Below are 23,130 nucleotides of genomic sequence, written 5' to 3'. Positions count from 1 at the left end.
ACGGCTCTAGAGACCGCAGAAGCGATTGACCTCGATAGCTGATCTGGTTGTGTCGCCATCTTTGCGATTATTTCCGCGCTAGTAACCCACGTGCCAAGTCACGCGGTTACTTATTACTTATTAAATTAAATCATGGTTTTACTGATATCAAATAATGATTTTTATTATATGAAATCATATACTTATGATTTGAAATCAAGATTTATTATATCAAATCATAAACTTATGATTTAAAATCAGAACTTATTATATGAAATCATAAACTTATGATTTGAAATCAGGATTTACTATATCAAATCATAAACGAATGATTTGAAATCAGGATTTATTATATCAAATCATAAACTTATGATTTGAAATCAATGTTTATCATATCAAATCATAAAGGTATGATTTGAAAAAATAATTTATTATATCAAATCATAAACGCATGACTTTAAATAATAATTTATTATATCAAATCATAAACGCATGATTTGAAATCAACATTTATTATATCAAATCATTGACGTGTGATATCATATCAGAAAACTTTATTTAATAAATAACGAAAAAAATGACAAAATTAAGCTAAATCATTTTTTTTACAAACTGCGCCCCATAGTAAACTAATGAGTTAAATATGGTCATTAAGGTGTTTACAGGGACAAAAGGTCGTACACGTTTCAGTGCGCCAATACCAGATGCAATCTTCTTTGTGATTTCATTTATATGTGTAGTCCATGAAAGGTTTTCATCAACATACACACCCAGAGATTTAGCCTGGGAAACCTGTTTGATTGGCGTCCCATTGATAGTTAAGTTTGGAGCCGACTGGAAAGTACGCAACCTTTCCAATGAGCATAAACTCAGTTTTTGATTGATTAAGTGTCAGTTTGTTAGCGATAAGCCATTGATTTACATTCGCAAGATCTTGGTTCAGATAAAATTCAATATCTTTCATGTTGTTACTTGCGAAGGTTAAATGTGTATCATCAGCATACATACGTGGTTCAGCATGCGCAAGGCAATTGGGCAAGTCATTTATATAAACTAGGAACAGCAAAGGCCCTAATATTGTTCCCTGGGGAATACCGCAAATTAGCGAGCGACTATTTGAGAGATGGCCAAAAAGCCGTAAAGCCGGCGGGGAGGGGGGGGGAGGCAGGGCAGGGCATGGGGTGGGGATTTGATTGTTCTTGTTGGCCCTGGGGTAGGGCATTTGACCAATCTTGTTCTCCCGGGGGAGGGGCTATTTGACTCTTTCTTCGCCCGACGTGGGACCGACGTGGGAGTGGATTTGACTGCCGACTCGGACGAAAGAGACTGAGACCGAACATATGTTTCCCCACTTCCACGCTTCACGCACGCGACGTACGTTCTGGAAAGATCTGGAAATCATGGAAGCGAACGAGAACAAGCTAAAGGTGAGTGGATTCTACTGTATTGATCAACTGGACCCTTAAAGATACTGTGGTATCAATGTAAACGGAAGCAAAGAGAAACTAAGTCGATGTTTGCAAGTACAATTGATCAGTGTATGGCTGACATGCGCTACAATCACCATATAACTCTTATAAAACTGACTTTCTTTGTACCCTTTACTAAGAACGGCATATTCAATCTTACAAAATGTGGACTTTCTCCTTAAGGTTTCTATATTCTATTCAGTGTATTAAAACACGGATTGAATGGTTAAAACGTATAATTGCAGATAACAGGATAATGTATCCTTGGTGATGCAGTAACGTTTATAAATAAAGATTGCAGAGTTTTATTTGAAGATATTTTTATTGTGCCTTTCTTGGGTCCAGCCTTGGGATAGACAGCAATGTGCAGCCCGGGGTGGGGAAATTTGGTTGCAATTGACTGGAATGATTTGCCCGTGGGCAGGGAATTTGACGACAAATTTTTGAAAAATGTCAAATCCCCACCCCATGCCCTGCCTCCCTCCCCGCCGGCTTAACATTGATAGGTGCATTAAAACGGCCATAAATCGGCCCGTGGACTACACAGGACAGACGTAACACACATTTTAAGTAAGGTAAGCTGTTTTTTTGAAATCCTTTCATTTTCGTAGGTTACAGAAACGACAGGTTTATTTTCCATGCAAATCCTGAAATTTCGAATGCTACGCAACAAAGCCGATGTTCGCCGATGCTCATATTTCCAGCTTGGGCTACCTGTGCTTTAGCTTGTATGTTTTGTTGTCCCAGTATAGGTTATGTGATAGAGCGGTTTTCATTTGAGTGTCGAAAAGTAATTGGTTTTGCACTTTCTACACGATGCGATTGGCTTAAAAGATTCGCGCCGCCTTTTCATCCAATCAGAAGTAAAACCAAAGCCAATTGTGACGCGCTCGCATGCATTTTCCCGCGCTTTGCGTCAGCCACATGTAATTACTTCGAGTTTTGATTGGTTCAATGTATTGTCTGTGTCCTATGTGATTGGCCAGAGTAATTACTTTGGTTTTGGTTTTACGACACTCAAACGAAAACCACTCTAATACTCTAGGGAGCTGTTTCTTTCAAATTTCGTTTTATTCACGTGCAAATATGAGCATAAGTAATGAAAAGACAACGGGTCAAGTTCCCCTGAGACCTCTATTAGAAAAACAAAACATACGAGCTAAAGAGGTCTATTACAACTACTAGCGTTCCTAGCGCTAAATATTACTTTTGGTCATCCCCGAAGACTCGCATGTTAAAATCTTTGAACCAATTAGCGTTTAGTGTAGCCTGTCTACAGAACCCAATAACATGCAATAAGCTTTCCGCTTTTCTTTTTTCGTTCCTCAAAAGAGAAAATAACGGCTAACTCAAAACTTGCTTGTGTTTGTGGTACCAACAAATTTTCGTTGAAAAAAATCTAAGTCCATGATCGTAGTTTTAAAAAAAATTGCTTAGTTTTAAACAGGATAACAAAATGAACAGGATCAGGGTTTGAAGGCCTCGGCAACAAACCACTGCCCAAACTTCGCTTGAGTGCCCCCCCCCCCCCCCCCGCTCCGCTCTTGCTCCTCTCCAGGGAATGCCCACTACCCTCCCGCCACCCGAAACCTAAGTTTACTAAGTGCGAAGAATTCCCCTGTTGTCCTAGGAAGTTTTAAAACTGGATTCGCAAGTTCTTTTGAAGAATACTTTTAATTTGTCAACTCTCGAAAACTTATCGATTGCCAGCGCCAGGAACACGTAACCTTCAACTCCTTTTGACCCTTGCCCAGATATTGCAGCTACATCTCCGAATTTTACCCCTCCCTAGCTGGTGTTGTTGGAACCCTTGAATTTCATAATCTATCTTTCTTATTCTGTTTATTTCCAACGTATAAACCTCTCTTCTCTGTCAAAATACTATAAAACCGTATAAGAAATAAACACCACCACCACCACCAGCAAAAAAGTGTGGAAATACCCTTCACATGTCTAAAGTCCCCCTTCCCTCCGGTCCCTTATGATTGTGTTAAGTGGCCTCGAAGGCGCGAAAAATACCTTTGACCACGGGGTCGCAACACACGATCCGATACGCCGCAATGTATTTGATCGCATCACAAAGGAGTGTTTAGAAGTTGCGTCTGATCAAAACAATATCAATGGGATAATGAGCCGTAAAAGGCCTTACCCAGATGAATTTAACAGCGACGAAGATGATAGTGGGATATTTTCTGATCAAACGTCCAGGGAAATTGTCGCAGAAGAAGAAGATGCCGAGGCAAGTACGAGCTTGATTTGCTGATCTTTCGAAATGATGTGCATGTTTTCCTGTATCATACTCAACTAAAGCCCTACGACAGGCCCTACGTGGTTTGAAGACCTTAAAAATATGATGAATTCTGGCAGTTTTAATTTGAGAAATGTTAGCATGCATGTAGGCAATTTTGGGGTCGCTCGGCCATGGCTGTGGATTTATTAAAGACGAGGATCCTCGCACTACGCCGGATATTGCTTTCTACTGTCAGATTATTTGGGAACGGTTGGAGTGCTACAACCATCTGCAAAAACGTTGAGACACTGCGGCTAAAAACTGGCCTCTTTTACTTAAAATTGCTGTTTGTCACAAATCTGTGAGATATAACACCCACCCCTCCCTCCCCTCCGATCAAAATTGCTCCTCCAAGTTTAGAGCACGGTCTTGTATTACTGTCAACTTTGACAAGGGGAGGGTAACCTGAGATCAGGCGTTATTTTTTTTATTTTTTGCTTCTTTGCTTCTTTGGCTCGAGAGGGAAAAAAATAACGCCTGATACATTTATTTAACAAGCCGTCAACCGCCCCCTAATTTACATAATCTAACGTCTGCGTGACCTGTCATGTTATTAGCCAATAAGCGTTTACCATAAGGGAATCAAATTTGGCGCGAATAATGTCTCTTTTGAAATCAATTTTAGCTAGGGAAAAGAAAATTTTTAAGTATGTCCATGTTCAGATGGCGCTTCCTAAAAAAAAATTTAAATGTGTTGTTTTTGTGATGAAATACTGCTAGCTGGAGCTGCCGTACCTTTAATTAATAGCTACAAATAATAAAGACTTAACTGGTGAAAGCTCGTTGACTTCGTACCGTACCGAAAGCAGTGAAAAAAAAAAATTAGGCTGAAGCACCTGAAAGGTGTTGTGAAAGCGAAGATCGCTCAGAATAATTCGCAGGTTTGTGAAGGAGGAATTACAGTCAAACCAGGTCAAGATTCCATTCATGAATTATTTGAAAAGTGAACCCGTTTGTCGCTTCTGTAACTTGTAGCCGGTATCAAATTGCATTCAAATGATCGGTGAATTTTAAGTATACGATGACATGGAAAATATTTCAATGGATGAAATTTCTATTTAGGCATCCTTCAAATTCTAGAAAACTCAGCTGGCAGAAATTTCATAACGAACTCGCGTGCGTATTCACTGCTTATTACGCAAGCAAAAATGCAGACTGAAATCAACAACAACTAACGGATGGCGGCATTTTGGCCAATCGGAACGGCGCAAATCATCCGCATTGTTTCATATCCAATCAGAAAAAAGTCCAGATTCTGGCTTTTTTACATGTGATCCGACAAACAAATGTATCATGCCCTCTTCGCGTGAGAGACATAAAGGGATAATAGGGAGAGGACATGATCTCAGGCTAAGGGGAGGGGGGATCACAAGCACAACCAAAAACTGCTTATTCAAATGTAAAAATCCTACTGAACACAACCGAAATATGTCTTACCGAGGTTTGTTCATTCCCGAAAGCCTACATTTAACAGGCTTTTTCAAAGGCTCTCAAATGCTCCAACTAAAATTAATAGTGAATACAGGAGCAATAATGGTGGTGGACTTGAGAAAGCTGTATTTACTTTTTCTTGCATTTTAATAAGTTAACCTGATGTATTTTTTTCTTTTCATCAGGATCCCTCAGTATCTGGAAAAATTGAACATGTGACCTTGATTAATTTCCTTTGTCACTCTAACCTTCATGTTCCCTTGGGACCAAATGTTAACTTCATCATTGGAAGAAATGGAAGTAAGTTAAAAGATAAATATATTTTTTTTATTAGGTGAACACTATAAATCATCTATTGAGCCCCCTCTTTCAAATAAACCCCCTCTCTCTATTAAGCCCCCCCCCCTTTTCAGGGGAAGAAAGTTAATGAGCCCCCCCCCCCCCCCCCCTGCCTCTCTTTTAATTTTGGGCGAGTTCTGTTACAGGTCAATTTTAATTTCAGGTTACATGTCATTTTGATTAAAGCCAGGTCGATTCTCAATTTTCTTTGTCCGCTAACCCTGTAAGACAAAGGAAGTTGAAATTAACTTAGGTTAAAAAAAAAATGTAAACCTGGAATCAAATTGACTAGTAGCAGTTCCATAGAGTTCTAGCTAGTATAGCCTGTTCACATACCCTTTAGTATCGTCAAGCATACTTAAGGAAGAGCAAACTGTGAGAAATATAGTGTCCACTAGCACAGGCCTACAGACCTCATGTTTTGTGCTCATTCTTGGCTCCATTTGTGCTCTTTGCATTTGCTTTGCTCACCTGCTTTCACAGATCATGGGAAAAATGTCTGTGGACAGGCTGTAGCTATATATATTATAATGGTGGTGGACAAAACGCTGACCTCCAGTTCATAGACTATCCATATGGACTATGCTGCTGAAGTTAAGTGATTTGGGTTAGGAATCTGAGTGAATCAAGTTTCAGGTCAGTTTTACCAGTATGATGACCCTAAATGGAACCTGGTTCTCTCAGTTTCTTAACCCAAATCACTAAGCATCCGTGGACTTGGGGTCAGTGTTTTGTCCACCACCTATTATAAAGGAAGATCATCTTGTTTTGCAGGCAAGATGATAGAATTTTTTTTCTAACCCGGCCAAGATCGTCAGTCAATCTGCCCAACTGTTTTGGAGTATCAGGCAGCAAAGAAAATATGGTTTTATCAAATAAGTTGATAAAAGCAATGTTTTGTGTTTCTTTCCCCAACTAAGGGACCACGTTTTTTTTTTTTTTCAAATTAATCCCTTCATTTATTAGGTACGATAAAAACAGATGCCCTCTTCTTGTTAATGAGGTAAAAGTGGTTGTTAAATAGGATAAGTGTAAATTGAATGCAAGATTCTTTTATATCTTAGCTATAGGTGGCAAAAACAAGTGATCAGGATGAAAATGTATGCAGTGGGACTTAAGAGTTCATGGTATCTTGTGTTTTTTAGGTGGCAAGAGTGCCATTATGACAGGCATTGTTGTGGCCTTGGGTGGACGCGCTACTCAAACAAGCCGAGGATTGAGCCTCAAGAATTTTGTCAAGAAGGGATGCAGGTGGGTACATGGGTAGGATCTTGTTTACTGTGGGTAATGTCGACCGAGATATCGGTCGACATAGCGGTCGATATAGCGGTCGACAGTCGGTCGATAGTCGGTCGACAGTCGGTCGATAGTCGGTCGACAGTCGGTCGATAGTCGGTCGATAGTCGGTCGATAGTCGGTCGATGGTCGGTCGATAGTTGGTCGATGGTCGGTCGATAGTTGGTCAATAGTCAGTCGATAGTCGGTCGATAGTCGGTCGATAGTGAGATAGACTATCGGCCGAGTATCGGTCGATATTTCGACGACGCACCTCGACTTGCTATCGGTCATATGTCGGTGATATATCGGTCAACTGTCGGTGGTATATCAGTCAACTGTCGGTGGTATATCGGTGAACTGTCAGTGGTATATCGGTCAACTGTCGGTGGTATATCGGTTAACTGTCGTTCGAATATCAGTCGTGTGTTAATTTATCAGGTGAGTCCAATGGCTTTTTTTTAAGCAAAGACGTCATTAATTACTGTTCATGACATGCTTTAAGAGCGAGGAATACACATCTTTTATTATCGGGCTTTGACCTGCTTCATCACGCCAAGTTCTCGCTTGTGCAGAGACCACAAATTAAACTTATATATTTCTGTATTGAAGACGGGAACAGTCCTTTGTTTAACGATCAGTTATTGATAAACCGCGCTGATAATGTGCCGAGGAAGGTGACAAAAATATCCAGCAGACTGAACACATTCATTTATTGTGGGATACGCTACGTTCTTATTACATTATCCTGTCCTTTTGCTCTGTCCTTTCGCTTTATATTTATATTTTGTTCAAAATAGAGACGACCATGCGTATACAGAAATTAATATTGAATGGTAAGTCACTTTTGGTCATCCACGAAAAGGAAAACAGTATGCGCGGCGTTAACATTATGAACTGTTAATACATTTTTTCATCAATGTAGTTCTGAGTCGGTTGAAAAATTCTCGGCATAGGAAAAATCAGCCAGATATAGGCCTTACACGGTGGGAATAAATCACATAACAAGAAGCTGAAGGCCTATCATTCTCACTTAGCGGACTTCTTCATGATTCAATTCTAGCCGGCTACGCGTAGCGAGACTCCCACCCCTGCAGAAAAAAACGAGGGAGGAAACGTCTGCGAAAAGGTGGTGGGCATCGATACAGATAGGCTAAATCCCGTTCACATGAATTAAAAGAAAAGGCTAGATAAATGACAAATAGCTATTAATCCGGAATTTTGGCTAAGTACATTGAAGTTTGAAATTAAAAAAGCAGAAACACAATTTAAAAAAACAGTTAGGTCCAAGCTAGAAAATGCTTTCTAATTCCTTGTTTTCCAAGCTAAAAAATGTAGGAAATGCTAAGTGTCGACCGACCATCAACGGAGTGTCGACCAATTACTGACCGATACATCGGTCAAGTATCGACCAACTATCGACCAACTATCGGCGAAGTGTCGGCGAAATGTCGGTGTAATGTCGGTGAAGTGTCGGCGAAAAGTCGGCGAAGTGTCGGTGAACGAAAAGCTATATCGGCCGAGACACATCTGGAACGACTATCGACCGTGTCTCGACCGAGTGTCGACCCACTATCGACCAACTATCGACCGACTATCGACCGCTATATCGACCGACTGTCGACCGAGCGTCGACCGAGTGTCGACCGAGTATCGACCGACTGTCGACCGAGTGTCGACCGACTATCGACCGAGTGTCGACCGCTATATCGACCGCTATATCGACCGATATCTCGGTCGACATTACCCACAGTAAACAAGATCCCATGGGTCTCAGAGTAAAGATTTGAAGATGAAAAGAAAAGAATGATACAGTTAAAACCCATTTGTAAGAACCAATGGTTGTCTGCGAGCAGGATCTTTTTCCTCTTTAATACTGCAAAATTTCAGAAGTTGTTTTGCCAAGGAAGATCAAGCAGGTTCTTATATGTGGTTTTGTAATACAGTGCTAAATTATGACAAACATTTCACTCGAGGACAGAGTTTGACATTTGAGAACACTACATTCTGCAATCAGTTTTGTTAGACTTATCATTAAATTAAGGACCAACCCAAGTTTATTTATTTTTCTTGTACTCAACTAAATCTTCTTCTCAGAAATTAAGAACCTACATTGTAATTAAGAACACACCTAGCCTCAATTGACAAAAAGTACCCTAAAATGCAGAACCTTTTTTGCCAGACTTCAGACATGCAGCAACCCTCACTTTAGAGGGTGCTCCAGTAAAACACACATCTCTCTCTCTCTCTTGATTCTCAGTGTGGTTGAATAATGTATTTTGGTACAGTGAAACTTTATATTAAGTGGATGAATGGCTCAGGTTTTTTTAAACATTTCTTGCCGTATATTTGTAAAACAAACCTGTTTTGGGGGACACCTCTTATAAAGCAGTCATCAGTAACTTGTTGGTGATTCCTTATAAAGGTCTCACGGTATTCAGAACTCAACAAGGAAGCAACATAAATACCGAGAACAAGAGGCTGAAAAGTCTTAGAGCTAAAAGTTTGTTATAAATGTGAAGCAACTGTTACTAATTTCACCATAGGTTGGTGGGAAAATGGGTAGTGTATAAACCCTTTTCATGACATCATGTCCACCAATTTGGTGTCCCAAAAAGGGCAGCCATGTTGGCATCCCAAACTGGTCCTGCGGGAGTTGAACTCCTTTCTTATGACATACAGTGTAAGTGCTTTCTCTCATTGCAATGAGTTTTCATAGCAGTATTAGTTAGCAGCATGTAAGGAAAGCACTCTACCAGTAAAATGGGAACTGGTTATTATTTTTCCATAGCCAAGGGGTCACATTCTAACAACCAGGACTCCCTGTTGTTCAAATGATAGAACTGATGGTGCTTTCCACCAGATAAATCACTATCCAGTAGATAAGTATTAGGGTAGACCGTGAGCAGTTGTCCTTCTTTCTTCTGAGCCATGTGCAGTGAGCGAAAGGTAACATTGTACAAATTAATGGCAAATTTGAGGAGAGATTGGGGTGCAGAGAGGAAAACGGAGGACTGCAGAGCTTTTATTGTATTTTGGATTACCGTTTCAGCGAAAATATGGAAATTCTGATTGGCCGCCTACTTGTCAATCTTTCAACAAAATAGTCTCAGTCTTTAGGGAGTCCACTTTCTGTGCAAATATTAGATGTACCTTGTAGTCTAATATTATGTCAATATTAGTCTAATATTAGATGCAGTCTCTCATTTTTTCTTTGCTTGTGCTCCGCCCTTGTTTCTTACGGCTTAGCCACTCGCCCCTCACTCGTACCCTTGTTTCTTGTGCTTTCATTCTACTGTGTCTCAAAAGAAAAATAAGAGACTGCTCACAGTCTAGCATTAGGGAGATCAATTGTGTTATCCAATGGATAGAGATTGATGCAGTGGAATAACTAGGGCCAGACTAAATCTCTGCCCTGAATTTAATGAAAGTAAGACCAAAACTAACTTTATTAAATTGCAAAGGTGTATTTTAGCCTCTTGTTGTCTCTGCTGATCATTCCAGTTCAGGACAAGTCTCAGTCCAACTACGTAATAAAGGGAGTGATGCATATAAAAGTGCTGAGTATGGTGATTCCATAATTATTGAAAGAAAGATTATGGCAGAGGGTGGCTCTTCGTACAAGATTAAGTCTACTGAAGGTACAGTTCTGTCCAGTCTATTTCTGCCATCAAGGATTTGATGTATGTCAGGAATGTCAAAGTTAATTGAGAGCTATCAAAATGGGGCATTCTTTGACCTGATCACATAATATTATTGTATCAAGGGCTCTTGTGTACTTGTAATCAAAGTCACATATTTTTTGAAGTTATCAACTGGCCAGTCTACTGATTGTTTGTTTGATTTCATTGTTTCCATCCAATCTGTATGGGCTTTACAGTGGCTTGTCTTTGGCATACCATTGTAATCATTACAGATCTCCTGCTCATATTAATTATCTACTTACTTGATGAAAATAGTCTAGGGATAAGTTTTTGAAGCATTTGACAACTTTGTATACTTTGTTTTTCCTGGCACACTGTCAACAAATGCCACACTGACAAATCTGGAAATGGAGTCTCCATGACTTCATCAGTGTCATAAACTAGTTGTAGCTTTTGCTAAGTGCCAACAAAAGAAAAAGAACTTGCCTAGATCACTAGTTTTAGTTCCAATGTTTATAAACCATTTCAGCTACTGAGGCGAGAATTTCCACTACAAGCACTCCTCGTTCCTACATTTCTGCCATGCTCTCGACCTTAAAATCGCTCTTATTCTTCTGCTTAGAAATTTTTTAACCTTAAACTTGTCGATTTTCAAACAGCGAAAAGAAAATAACATTAAGGTCAGCGCGAACTTGAAATAGCGAGTTGTAGTTTGTACAAGTACAGTAGTGTGGCAGTGAACGAGGTCTGAACTTTGAAGGTTTGTTTACAACAAAGGTCATCATGTGAAATCTAACGCTACTAAAATCCCCAGGGAATCTACAACTTACATTACACTTTCACAGCACGATCAAGAATTTTTCTGCCTGCTGCGATACTTCATGTGACATTAAGCTGGGCGCCTCGCAAGCCGACTGTCTTCGCTCGGCTTGCTCGTTGGCAATTATTGCATTTAATTCTCCTAAAGGCAATAAATGAAGGATGTCATAAAGTATCAACTTATAAAGTGTTCAACTGGTCTGTTGCTAATTCTTACATGTAATCATCTCTTACAGGCAAAGTCATCTCAGCATCAAGAACAGAAGTTGATCATATTGTGGATCACTTCAACATTCAAGTGAGAACATAATAGGTCATGTGGACTTTGAAATATAAAGAAATGTTCAAAGAAAAAAGAACATTGATTGGCTAATGAACCTTTAATGTCAGTCTTGTTTGGTCTGACCTGTTGACATCTTTTTGTCTATTTCCAGTCATGAAAGATGGAGATATTAATACTAACTTAGCCAATTCTACAAATCTTAAGTACAGTCGTTGGGGAAATGATATTGTTTGGCATGTCATACTGAACAGGTCATAAGAACAGGAGTTTTTTTTTACAATTTTGTTACAAGAGTCATAAAATCAGAGAGATTTCCAAGCAAAATTTTGTTGAAAATGTAAAAACTGGAAACTCTTTGTGTTAGTGAACTATTCAAACAAAAGCCTACAGTAACAAAACTGAATGAAACAGAAAATTCTTGGAAGAAATTTATAAAATCTTTTGCTTAGAAAGCTAGAGAACACATACAGTTTGTTGATAATTAGCCTGAATATTTGTTTGACAAATGACATGTAGAGAGGTAAATACAACAACTACAATAAGAGTCAAAACAGTTTCCCCTTGATCTGAAATAACACTGTGGGTAGTGATTATTTGGCTAGGAGACACTATTAAAAAGTCTATATGAGTAAAACTGTGTCTGTTACATGCTTCCTCTTTATTGATAGTCAGGGACCGCAGTGTTTGATTAATTTTGTTTGATTTTTTCCAGGTTGACAACCCTGTGTCCTTGTTAAACCAAGACACAAGTCGGCACCTATTAAATAGCAATGACACCTCTGATCTATATAAGGTATTACATGTATTTGTAGGGATGGATCCAGGGGGAGGGTTAAGGGATTGCAATCCCTCTTTGGGAAGTTTTCTAACTTGCCTGACTACCACACAAATGGACACTGTTTACATCTAGCCATTACGACTGGAGGATCATGAGGTTATCCCTATAATATTATTAAAATCCCTCCTTACAAATTACCCACCCAGCCCAGAAAAGGTTGGCCACACCACCAGCTAAGTCCCCTACTCTTTTCAAACGATAGGGTGGGTTCTTTTACCTCCCACAACAACCAGGTAAGAGAAAGTGAGATGGGACTTACAGTTTTTCATCCTTATCCAAGAAGACGAGAAAGTCTAACAGTTAGCAGATGTCATTACAAAGGCAGTACTTTCTTCTCAGTTAGTCAAAGACACTGAAGTTTTGGTCCGGCTGGGTTTGAACCTGCGAACTCGTGCTCAGCAGACCAGCACTCCCCCAATAATTATTGAGCACTGTCTAACTAAATATGTGGATTTGAAAAGTGACAAACAACCATTACTGTTACATTCAAGTCTATACCTCTAATTTTTTCAGAATTTACTAAAATGTCAAGTTTTGGCTAAATTTGGCTGATTGAAATGTTGCTTGCTTGGATTTGTGAAACAAACTAAGTGTGGAGTGATATACTTGTAATAAGCTAATGATATAGTTTGGTGTTGCAGTTCTTCATGAAGGCAACAAGCCTGGAACAGATCAGTAGTGATTATTGGTCCGTTATGGAAAACAAAGATATTGGCTTAGCATTGCTGCAGAAAAAAGAACAGGTAAATGTAGTGATTTTATTATTCTTGATGCAAAGTCATGTTTAAAGTTTCTTAAAATATAGCAAATTCCATGACATAGATATAGACATGGTGAATAATATGGTAAATATGTTTAGCCATGTACGGCTAGTTTACAGATATCCCCCAGGTAAAATTTAGATAAAAATCAAAATAAAAAATTTAAAAAATTTGCATTACTAATTGCTTAGATTATGAATTTGTTATGATATAATTAAAAAGGCCTTAACCTGAAATTATGATTTAATGAGAAAGTTTATAAAAGTCCTTAAAATCTAAAACTTTAAACCACGAACCTTGCTAATAAATTCCTCAGTTCCAGCTAAAGCACAAAAAATAATCCCTTTAAGTGTTTGAAGTCTGTTTACACCAGAACCTTGAACATGCAGCCCAATGCACCTTCTAGATGATTTAAGGTTTTTACTTTTTCTTTGTATTTTTCAAGCAGGTTGAATAACTGTGACAGTAGCAAATCACCATTTACAGTAATAAAAAGCTAAAGCGGTTGCAAAATTCAAGATCTTATTTGCTTTGGGCTGCATTAGCCACCAAAATTAGGTACCTAAGGCAGTTTGGTTTTCATAACTCTGGTTTACTGGTTGACCCATGGCTTTTAGGACAACAACCCAAGCGCAAGGTGTTTTTCCACTGCGTGATGCCTGTACATACAAAATCCAATCCAATTTTGTTCTCTAAATTAAAAGTGAATTCCTTTTTGGAAGTCATGAACATTTTAAAGTAAAAGTCAGTGCTATAAAAGGCCTTGTTTCACAGAACATTCTGGATGTGCGGGCGGAGCTGCGTAGACGGGAAGCAAGATTCATCGCTGTTAAGCAAATCAAAGATGTCAAAGAGCAGATTCAGGAACTAAAAGGAGAACGTGTTTGGGCCGAGGTTATTGAAAACGAGAAGGTATGTGACTGAGATAATTCTCCAAGACACATAACATTGGTGGCTTCCTTTTTTATTATCCTTACTATTTTTCAAAAGTGAAAGGATCGAATGAAAGGGAGGGGGATTGAGGGAACTTTTTTGCTCATATGGCCAAGGGGTTGGGGTGCTTGGGTATTTTTGTTTGGGGAAGGACGCTTATGTAATAAAGTTAAAGAAATCGTGATACTTAGTTCATTGCAGCAATTAAGAAACAAAGTCTCTCCTTTATTGGTGAAGGAGCACTGACTTCTTGTGTTGGGCTTTCCACGACGGGGGGGGGGGGGAGGGGGGTTTGAACTTCAGGTACTGGCTCTAGGGCTTGCACTTGTATTTCTCTAGGAATCTATCTCTTCCTCGACGCCTGCTGTAGCCTGGTTTCCATCTGCTGCGGTCTTCTGTGCATACATAAAATTGGTCTTGTGTAGTATGTATGAGGTCTCTACACTGGTGAACTGAAGAATTTTCAACATAACACGAAATCCTGCCATGGTCGACAGCTTATTATTACTGCAATAGCGGGAATAAATCTGTAAGAGTAGCAAAGTTACATTGGTTATGAATTCATGGGTAACCACATGTTACCACGGTAAACTAAACCCACGTTACATTTACTGCGGCTTTTTTACTGTGGGAAATGCCTTTTACTGTGGTGTGTGCAACCGCACCTGTAGAAGTGAAAATTTCACAATCCAGTGTCAACATCAGTTAGAGGAAATTATAAACTGGAAACATGGGTGAAATATTTCGGAACAGATATTTGAACGTTTCCAGTCTCTACTTTCTTCCAACTAGAAGTAACATGTCATGTTTTTGTGAAGTAAGTATCATACTTTGTTAACGTCACTACAAGTATTTGCCGTGGAAACTTAACTAAGTGAATTTGCTAATGCCTATTTATAGTGAATTTATAGTTAGCATTTAGATCAAATGTTTTTTCTTTATTACAGGCAGTCTCTAAACTGGCAACATCTGTAGAGAAGGATAAGTCTGAACTACCAAAATATGATAAAGAGATTCAGGAAAGTGAGGTAACATTTTGACTTTTTTGACAATATTAATATACATTCTCTGTAAATTGACAATTTGTGTGTTTTCTGTGATAATTCTGAGAAATTCGTTTGTTGTTTACTCAGCTTTCAATCTTTCACACTTAAACAAGGGCAAAAAACTAAAAAGGGAAACAAAATACAGTCAGGTTACTCTCTTTAAGACGGATAGTCAGACTGTTGGAACTGTAACTAGATGTCCATCTTTGAGAGAAGCCCTCTTATCCATAGTCATGGAAAATACTAAAAAATGACAGGCACCAACCAGTGGTGCCCATTCCAGGAAGTTGTCCTTTTTTCTGTCTTGTTCGTAATAAGAAAAAGGTCAGATTTTTGCTTGTTTGTTGGCATTAACAACATGTCCTTTCACAAAGGCACTGGGAAACGGTCACACGGCGGTGTTAGATAAAGATGAAAGTTTGTTATGGCTAGTATTACATTGACGTTGGAATTGTCATAGCAATATAATGATGTCATTGTCTGTTTTACTTGCAGGAGCATTAGAGTTAAGAGTCTCATAAGCTTTCTGCCTGATCTTAAAATATTGGAACCTTTTTTAATGATGTCTTCTCTTTGTGACTTTTCTTGAATATTGCTTTTTCAAACTTTTTTTTCGCAAAGTCTCGTGAGTCTCGGATTTTTCCGATAACTACCCATGAAATTTTCTTCTGACCTGTAGCATTTCTTCATTTTCAGGAAAAAATTAACGAGATTGACCAGCAAATAAAAACAAAAGAAAGTGAAATAAATACGTTAAAAGATGAAGCAGCAAGTTTGAAGACAGAACAACAAGAAATTGTTTTAGAGCTTCAGGAAAGGAAAAAGGCTGTTAAAGACAAACAGGTGGATATAATTTTTGTCCACAGTGCAATCACTTAGTAGGTATACCCCCTCTCCTCCGTAAATGTATCATGAAATATGAAATCATCCAAATAAGTATTCTTTTCCTATCCGAATCGCTTAAAAAGTGAATTCACCGTTTTTCGATCTTCATCAGGATTTTTCCAACTGGCTTTGTCAAATAAATGCGAACTCTCCTGGAGTTGAATTCCTAAGAGCCTTATCCAAGTTCAGAAAGAGAAAGAAAGTTCAATGTTGCTTAGTTACGTCCTCTATAAAACATGAAATTAGGCATTTTCACATCGTAGTCCTGCACAAAAAAGCAAGGAAATGTACGAAAAAGTGTGATGCAAGTGCAAAGTTGTTGTTTTGCTTATTAAACCTATTGATGTTTTGACGTTCTGGTTACCGTCACCCGTCGTCAGATCTTAAGGTCCCTACTGTTGAGGACTGACTGGACCGTTTAAATAGTGCACTAAAGCGCTTTCCTATTTTGATTTAATTGTCCGTCAATAGTTTTGAGAATCGTGGCAGCGTTGGTACACTCTCTTTATTTACAGGTGAATTAGGTTTTTTCTCGTGTGTTAATTTTCTTTACCTTTCTTTTTCTGGTTTGTTTTAGTCCACTTTAAGGCAATTGCAGCGAGACATTAGGGAAGCAAAAAACGAGCATTCTGTTCTTCAAAAAACGATTGAGGACTTAAAAAGTTCTGAGTAAGTATGTCATAAAAAGAAAAATTAAGTGTCAGTTATTCATTTCATCTTCTACTGGTATCAAGCAGGCTAATTACATGGTCTTTGATTTGTCACTTTGAGCGATAGGCCTTTGGAAAGTGAATGGTGCAATGCAAAGACCAAATGGCAAATCCCTGTTTGTTACAAGTCAGCCTTCCTTTACCACAGCATCTACACAGGATTATCTCATCAGGTTTAAAAAATTACAGGCGCACTGTTTAGTGATCAGTTTACCGGTTTATTGTTGTTCCCTCAGGGAGATGAAAAACAAGGAAGAGGATCGGCAGCAAAGTCAGCAACTGTTGGAACAAAAAACTGAGGAACTGAAGGAGTATCAAGATGAATTGGAGGAACTTAACAACCGAACTTATACACTCCTTGAGGAGGAGAAGGGTTGCAAAGAACAAATGGCTAAATTGAGGTAAAACAGACGTACAGTCGTGTCAGGTCAAGGGTACCCTTAGATTATATTAATAAATTGATTATTTGAAAAATGAATCTGTTAGTTGTTACCGGAACCAGTATCAAATTCAAATCTGGTTTTCTGTATGGGTAATCAGCGGTGAATTTTTACGATAACTTCTCTGTATTTGGTCAGATTGAAAGGACCTTGAATTGATAAAATTGCTTTGAGGACATTCTCTTAAAATTCAAGAAAACTGAGCCCGTAGAAATGTCACAACTACCTTGTGCATTTTTACTGCTCATTGCACATGCAGAAATGCATAGATGAGTCTGAAATCTACAAATACCAACGGATTCAGCTTTCGAATGCTAAATATGGAATCTTGGGGTGGGGGCGGGGGGGGAGAAACGGTTGACCTGGCCTGACTGTAACGTATATCATATTATGGCTGGTTCCAATTGGTTCTTTAACCTCGGTTTCAAAACTTAGAGCAATGTTTGCAGGGGAAAGATGACGAATTGAAGAATCGAACAACGCAATCCAATAAGCTAAAAAGACGGTTTTCATATTACAGCTGACGTAAATAATTTCTAAGGTTGAGTAGGAAATTGCAACTTCATGTGTGACACCCTTACTGTTTGTGTCTGTCACTGCTATTGTCCTTCACAGTTACTGATAGTTTTAAGAGACTGATTTTTATCTTTGATTGTATATAGACAAGATGAAGACAACATACGGAAAAAAATCAGAGATAAGGAAAGACAGATACAGCAAGTCAAGTATAGAGCCAATGATCGACTTTTAAAATTTGGTGCCTGGATGCCAAAGTTAGTCAATACAGTTAAGACTGCTGTTCGTGACGGGAGGTTCACCAAGCCACCCAGAGGTCCCATAGGTGACATATACCTTTATACTGTTAACACAATTCAGATCTCTTGCTGTCTAACAGGCGTCACCATTGTTAAAACATTTGTTAATTCCATGCTTTCTCTCTCTTTCCTAAATTAAACACATTTACATCGTTGTCATATCTGAGGTACGGTAAAACGTGCAAAAAAATTGCAACTTGTTTTGAAACATGTTACGCGTTGTTACCACCCACGAATCAAACCGAATCAAATCGGGTTGTTACAGATTGCGAAAAGTTGTTGCAGAAAGTAGTGAGTTGTTCTACTTTTTCAACAAAATCTGTACACGTTGCGCGTTTTACCGGCCCACAGCAGATTTGCTTTGCAACAAGTGACCAACACCGGTGTATGGCTTGTCTCCCGCTAAGTTTTATCCAATACGAAGTCAGTATTCACACAACTTGCAACAACCTGATTTGCTGCAAGACGGATTTGAATGGGGTCACTAATATGCACTTCACTGCGTTTCAACTCTTTTTGAAGTAATGTTGCGAAACAAGTTTAACGTTTTTCTCGCCCGTTTTACGCCGGTTTTTTTAGTTTAACAGTTTGGGCAGTTTGTTTTCAAACTAATTGACAGGTGAATTAGAGGTGCAAAATCACTTGTCAGTAAGCTTAAGATCCTTGCTTTGATTTATTAAGGAATATGCGTGTGTATGTAGTGCAGGAGCCACTGAACGCTTATACAAGGGGAACGAACTGCTATCTTGTCACAAAATTAGTAATGTTATTGTAAATGCAAACATGTGTGTAGGAATTGGGTTTGTTAGAAAAACCTTGTGATGATAGTTATCATGATACAGTTTTTTGGTATCTGAACGTCGGGACAAATAGACCAACAACATTTTCTGTTTTGCTAATTGTCTTTTTAAAGGCTTTCATGTCCATTTGAAAGACCAAAAGTGGTCGTACGCAATTGAAGTATGTTTAAAACATCTGGCCTATGGATTCTGTGTTACAAACTATCAGGACATGCATACGATGAAGAGTCTCATTGCTCAGACCTGTCAAGCATTCTTTCCTGTGGTACTGGTGTGCCCTTTTCAGGTGCGTGTATTACTCCAGTATGTGCAAGTTATGAATTTACATTTATTTATTAGGTACATTAGGAAGCTGTAGCAACGGCGACGGTAAGGGCAACAAGAACGTTAAAAGAGCAATAACTTTAATAAGAAAAACAACAATTTCGCGCGTCACGTGCAGTGCGCTTTTTGGTTCTTTTCCTTGCCGCCCCTTCACGTCCATGACATCAGATTATCTTATGCGACGTATCCATATCTAGTCCCTTTTATCTCTTGCTGTTATGTATTGACTTGAACTTTACAAAAGTGTTGGAATACTCTTTGTGATTCATTGCTTGGGTGACAATTGTGAGAATGCAGGGAGAGCGTATTTTTGTCAGTTTATCCGTCTTTTGTGTAAAGTTAGTTGGGCAAAGAGAGACTATTTATTCTGACTTTTTATACTTTACAGGAGACTGTCTATGACTTTTCATCATATGTAAGTATCCGTAAAGCAGATGCAGCGTAAGCAACTACGACGGCGACGCCAGGAAAAGCTTCACTTAAAAAGTGCATTCGTGCTTTTTCAAATTCCATCTGTCTTATTCCACCTCGTTCAATTTATCAAATGCCGTCGAATGTTTCTGGACTTAAATTCTAATAGCCCACGTTCGATATATTAAAATTTTAACATGACTCCGGGCTTTTCAGGTCATTTTTTTTGTATATTTGGTTTTTTTTTCTTTGTGCTCATGTCTCTTCTGGAATTGCGAGATAATCGAGTCGTGAAAGCCTCGGAGTCATGTTGGAATTTTGATATATCGAACGTTGGGCTATTCTGTATGTAGTTTAGAATAATAAAGTCGTTGTCGGTTTTTGTGCATTTCTTTGCCGTCGTCGCACGACCACGACGTAAAACTGCCTAATTTCATGTTTTCTGGAGGATGTGAACACAGGACAACGATTTTCTGATTCTTTTTTTTGTTTCTTTTTAGACTTACTCCGTTAGAATTCCTCTTCAGAAAATTCACCAACATTCGAAAAATTCAACGACATGGAATAAGAGCGATAAATTTTTAATCAGTAGGAATTCTCTTTTCTCGCAACTTCTTCGCCACCGTCGTGTTCGTCGCTTTAGCTCCGTAGTATTCACTGCTGTCGTCTACTTTAATGCGTGGCGTTTTTACACCAGTCTACTTTGACGTCTCAGACGTTAAACGCGTCGTGTTGACTTTAACGTCTCTGAGCACGAAAACGCCCAATAGACAGCTGCAATAAAATAAATTCAATGTTTTGAACTGCAGTACAGCGTTTGGTTTTGACTTGCCATGCGCTCGACGAATATGATTTGAGTAGTCGAGGGTTAAATGATGTAGAAAATGATCTCAAGGGAAACAAAAATTGCTTCGACTTTGCGGGAGATTCGAGTTACCGGGGGTAACATTGCTGTAAACGTGTGACGGAAATCTACGAAGACTCGATTTTGGTTCGAGTTAGGGCGAGGTTCGAGTTTGCGAGGGTTTCGAGGTCCCGGTAGTCGATAGCCTGTTCCAGGCTCCGAGATAGTGGTGAAAAGTCGTTCAGTAAAAAGAAATGATAATAACGCGCGGGAGCTGGGGAGAGACAGGCCACCACCGCCCCCTTTCCCAAGTCGCGCGCGTCTTATTTTCGCTTTGCTCGTTTTAATACGTTCCCACTATACTATCTGAGAGCCTGGCACAGGCTAGGTAGTCGACTGTACTAACAACGCTATAGTTGTTACGATCATCTCTGCGGCTGTCAACGACAACCTCAAATCACTGCTACCTGACCACCACCAACTTCAGTATAACCACTTCCTTTATCAACGCGTAAACTTCAAAGTTATATTTATACTTACCAGGGAAGAACAAAAACCAAAGGGGCATGAAAGGGCAAAATTTGAGAGATTCAACATGGATGTCATTGAAAACTAATCGGCGAAAACGTCTGCCCGACGTTTTCCAAATTAGTTGGTTATTTGTTTGAACGCCGAGTGCGACTTAAACCCCTGGGAATCATCCTTGTTTGTGATATGGACGAGAGTTGTAGAGTTTTCCTTCGTCAATTGAAAGTTTACAAATTGTAGTTGAGGACAAGAAACAAAATCATGTAATACTGAACCTAATCTCTGTAATAGTTTAAGCTAAAACCATTGATTTTCTCTTTCTTTTTTGAAGAAACCAAACTGCCAGTTTCCAACTATACTGGACCTGCTAGACATTGATGATCCTGTTATAGCAAACTGTTTAATAGATCAGGTAATGAATATACGGGAATATAGCTAGCATAGGTATGTTGGCTTTATAAGAAATGTTTCTAAAATTGGACTTCTAGTGGAGTTAATTGAATTTGCCCCACTACAATTTTTAAGAACGTACACCCTTTTAAGTTTTAGGCTTTAGGAATTCGTCTGCACTGCTGTTCATCTGCTCTTGCTTAAACAGTGGAATCCTTCCTTTGGGACACCTCAATTCAGGGGACACAAAATTTGACCGCGAAAAACTGTTGTCATAACCTTTGTATCTTTTACCTCTATTGAAGGGACGCCTCTATTCAGTGGAAAGGGACAATTTTTCTGCGTCCCGAAACCCAGATTTAACCTCCATTCAGGGGACAATTTAATAATCAAACACGATTGACCACAAAAAGGGTTGATAAGTCAAAGTGTACACTGATCACAATAATGACATCTTTCATGAGATGAGCAATCTTACTTAAATCAGTGTACTGCACTTGGGGCATTCAACACACTATATCGCAGGGAAAAGTCAATCACGACTTAATACACTACTTGAAATAATGACTGCAGTAGATTCCGAGGAAGAATAGAAAAAAATATTTTCTGTGTTGTCTGATTATTAACAAACCCCAGCCTAACCTCTATTCAGGGAACAGTTGCCTCGGTCCCAAGAGTGTCCCCAGAATAGTGGTTGCGCTGCAGCAGGAAAACGGTGGTATGCAGGCATACTAGTTTGTTGACTCGATAATTTCACTCTAAATGATTTTCTACCTAAACAGCTGAGTCACGGTCACACAAGAAAGTTGTGCCGTGCAGCCATCTTCATTCTACCAATCAATCTAGTGTGTGAATATGTTATTATCTACAACCACGCGCTAAGAACCTTGAAAAAAATCGTGATTGCAGTTGTTAGCAAAATTTATCTCATGAAACATTGTGATACTCTAATTACTTTAACGGAGAATTTGGGGCGGGGTTGGGAGGGAGACTGGGGAGTCCAAACCTCCCACTTCCCGTGCCCTGTATTGCCGGCTCCCGCGCCTTTTTTGGCATCCTGCCTTAAGCCCTTATGTAAGGAGGCGATAATCAAAATGATTGTTACCTTATTTTCCTCAATTTCTCCAGCTTCCCACCCTTTTATAATCATCACCTCCCGCCCTTTCCTCTCTCTTCCCCTGACCCTTCAGGCCACGTATTCTCCTGGACTCCCACCCCCTTGTGCTCCCCTACAGGATTGATTCAGCGATGACATATGCAACATCTTTTGAAAACTTGACCAAACACTCCCCACTCTCTCATTCATAGTTTCTTTTACTGTATGTGTCAGGTTAAGAATAGAGTTCAGTTTTGGTTTTTCAGGTCTTTGACTTATACCTTTGATTAGAAAATCTTCTCTATATGCAATTGTATTTCAAGATTTAGATGAAAAGTCTCTCTTTTCACAGTCTGGCTCGTGCTTTCACAGTTTTGCTTGTGTAAGTTGGTGTATTCATTAGTCGATTGGCCACGAAACACTTGCGGGCCCTTAGATGCGTCTATGTGCGAAACATATCTTGTGAAACGTGTACTCAAGATGAATGTATTTTTTTAGCTCCATATAGAAACTGCACTGGCCATAGAATCGAGAAAACAAGCTTGTGATTTCATATGGTCTAGGGATGCACCATCTACTCAGGTAAACACTACACCCTCGCAACTAGGTCATACTAATACAAGCAGTATGTGAACATGATTAGTATTGCTTTCGTGTAAGCACCCTGTGGACGGTACTAACATTAAAATACGGAGCTTAAGCAACAGCGTTTTTGAGGGACGGACGTCAACTGGAAGTGGACTTTTTGCATCATTGGGCAGTGGTTTGGTTGAAACTCTC

The 23,130-nt window shown here is 39.2% G+C and overlaps 2 protein-coding genes across 2 annotated transcripts in view; one reads left to right on the top strand and one right to left on the bottom strand.

The window, feature by feature from the left end:
- LOC140931259 (uncharacterized) overlaps positions 1-1,596 on the bottom strand; it is a 4,094-nt gene extending 2,498 nt beyond the window's left edge. The window contains exons 1-2 of the mRNA XM_073381030.1: positions 1,544-1,596; positions 589-847 (exon numbers count right to left, since the gene is read on the bottom strand). Coding sequence (XP_073237131.1) covers positions 589-847; positions 1,544-1,596 — 312 coding nt within the window. The remainder of the gene's footprint in view (positions 1-588; positions 848-1,543) is intronic.
- Positions 1,597-3,429: 1,833 nt separating this feature from the next.
- The window catches only part of LOC140931248 (structural maintenance of chromosomes protein 6-like), a 31,299-nt gene continuing 11,598 nt past the window's right edge, over positions 3,430-23,130 (top strand). The window contains exons 1-17 of the mRNA XM_073381019.1: positions 3,430-3,691; positions 5,347-5,469; positions 6,654-6,759; positions 10,288-10,424; positions 11,483-11,544; positions 12,242-12,322; positions 13,009-13,110; positions 13,903-14,040; positions 15,009-15,089; positions 15,804-15,950; positions 16,570-16,661; positions 16,939-17,103; positions 17,805-17,983; positions 18,871-19,043; positions 19,470-19,496; positions 21,196-21,276; positions 22,849-22,932. Coding sequence (XP_073237120.1) covers positions 3,430-3,691; positions 5,347-5,469; positions 6,654-6,759; positions 10,288-10,424; positions 11,483-11,544; positions 12,242-12,322; positions 13,009-13,110; positions 13,903-14,040; positions 15,009-15,089; positions 15,804-15,950; positions 16,570-16,661; positions 16,939-17,103; positions 17,805-17,983; positions 18,871-19,043; positions 19,470-19,496; positions 21,196-21,276; positions 22,849-22,932 — 2,040 coding nt within the window. The remainder of the gene's footprint in view (positions 3,692-5,346; positions 5,470-6,653; positions 6,760-10,287; positions 10,425-11,482; positions 11,545-12,241; positions 12,323-13,008; positions 13,111-13,902; positions 14,041-15,008; positions 15,090-15,803; positions 15,951-16,569; positions 16,662-16,938; positions 17,104-17,804; positions 17,984-18,870; positions 19,044-19,469; positions 19,497-21,195; positions 21,277-22,848; positions 22,933-23,130) is intronic.

This window comes from Porites lutea, chromosome 1 (genome assembly GCF_958299795.1).
Source record: "Porites lutea chromosome 1, jaPorLute2.1, whole genome shotgun sequence".
Taxonomy (NCBI): domain Eukaryota; kingdom Metazoa; phylum Cnidaria; class Anthozoa; order Scleractinia; family Poritidae; genus Porites; species Porites lutea.
Note: the sequence above shows the minus strand (reverse complement) of the source record. Positions and strands in the feature narration are given on the sequence as shown.